Source organism: Gossypium raimondii, chromosome 8 (assembly GCF_025698545.1).
Source record: "Gossypium raimondii isolate GPD5lz chromosome 8, ASM2569854v1, whole genome shotgun sequence".
Lineage (NCBI taxonomy): Eukaryota > Viridiplantae > Streptophyta > Magnoliopsida > Malvales > Malvaceae > Gossypium > Gossypium raimondii.
Window position 1 is genome coordinate 36,464,297 of NC_068572.1, and position 1,435 is coordinate 36,465,731.

The window sequence follows — 1,435 nt, forward strand, 5'->3', positions numbered from 1 at the left end:
ATGAGATGAAAAATGTATTTCTTGGAATGATGAACCAATGGTTCAACGAGTTCAAGCAAGCAAATCTTGTGACTCCGCCACCCCCACCCCCTGTTGTGCCTCCTCCAGCACCCCTGAATACTTCAAACCTTGTATCTGTGATGGTTACCCTAGTATAAGTTGAAAAAAATTGGAAATGTGGAGTGAAGTAATTTAGAGGTACGGTAGATGATGGTCAGTCAAAATCCGAGTATTGGCTAATGAATACAAAGATAGTTTTTGCAGAAATGTTTTGCACCCTTGAAGATTGTTTGAGGTGTGCAATATCCTTACTGAAAGTTGAGGCGTATCTATCGTGGGATACTTTAAGCATGGTGACCTTAAATGATCGGGTCAGTTGGGACTTCTTCCAGAATGAATTCAAGAAAAAGTATGTTAGTCAGCTGTTCATTAACCGGAAAAAGAAAGAGTTTCTTGAGTTAAAACAAGGAAACCAGACTGTAATTGAGTATGAACGTGAGTTTGTGCAGTTAAGCAAGTATGCTCGTAACATTGTATCAAATGAGGAGGAAATGTGTCTTAGATTTAAAGATGGGTTGAATGATGATATCCGTATGGCTGTAGTAGCATTAAATTTACAAGAATTTGTAGAACTATTAGAGCGAGTTCAACAAGTTGAAGAAATTTGTAAAAACAAATGACAGTCAGATTCAAAATTTCAAGACTATAACAAAATAGGGTCGTTCAAGCCTATTCAAACGTCTCTGTTGAAGAAAATTAGAAATGACACAAGTCGATCAGTTGTTCCTTCAGAGTTCATTGGTAGAGAGAAACCAAGGAAAACAAATTTCCAGTCAGTTAATTCTCCAACGACTAGTGTTGGAAATGTAAGAAATGTTAAGAGAACCGTTCTTGTGTGTCTACTGACCATTTTCTTCATAATTGTCTGAAGAAGAAAAATAATTTCGATAATCAGTCAAATAAACCTAAAGGAACTTCCCAAAGAGGTAGACAATCTGGAAATGCTAGAAATGCTACTCCTAGTCGGGGAAAGAACTGCAAGATAAACAAGTGATTTGAAGCAAGAACACTAGCTAGGGCCTAAGTAATCCGAGCTCGAGAGGGAGCTTGTAACACCCCTAACCTGTATCTGTCACTGAAATAGGGTTATGGAGCATTACCGTAAAAACATAACTTAAAATCAATCATTTCCAAACATTTCATAATCATTGCAAAATCCATTCAAATATATACATACCGTCCCTTATTTGAGCCCCCGAGGCCTTAGAAACACTTGAGAATCGATTCGGGACTAAATCATAAACATTTAAAATTTTATGGAAAAAGATAGAAAATTTCACATTGTAGGGGTCACATGGCCATGTTGACATTCGAAGTAAGGATACACAGCTTTGTTCCAGCCCGTGGTCATGCTCGTGTAACTCTCTGACTTGGG

General features: G+C 37.7%; 1 protein-coding gene across 1 annotated transcript; it reads left to right on the forward strand.

Annotated features, from left to right (window-relative positions):
* The first annotated feature begins 266 nt into the window (after window positions 1-266).
* On the forward strand, window positions 267-680 carry LOC105793279 (uncharacterized). The gene has a single exon (XM_012622205.1). It carries the CDS (start codon window positions 267-269, stop codon window positions 678-680), a length of 414 nt encoding a protein of 137 aa, XP_012477659.1.
* Window positions 681-1,435: the final 755 nt, after the last annotated feature.

Coding starts and splice junctions, on each gene's coding strand:
- LOC105793279 (XM_012622205.1), top strand. CDS start 267: ATGTTTTGCACCCTTGAAGATTGTTTGAGGTGTGCAATATCCTTACTG.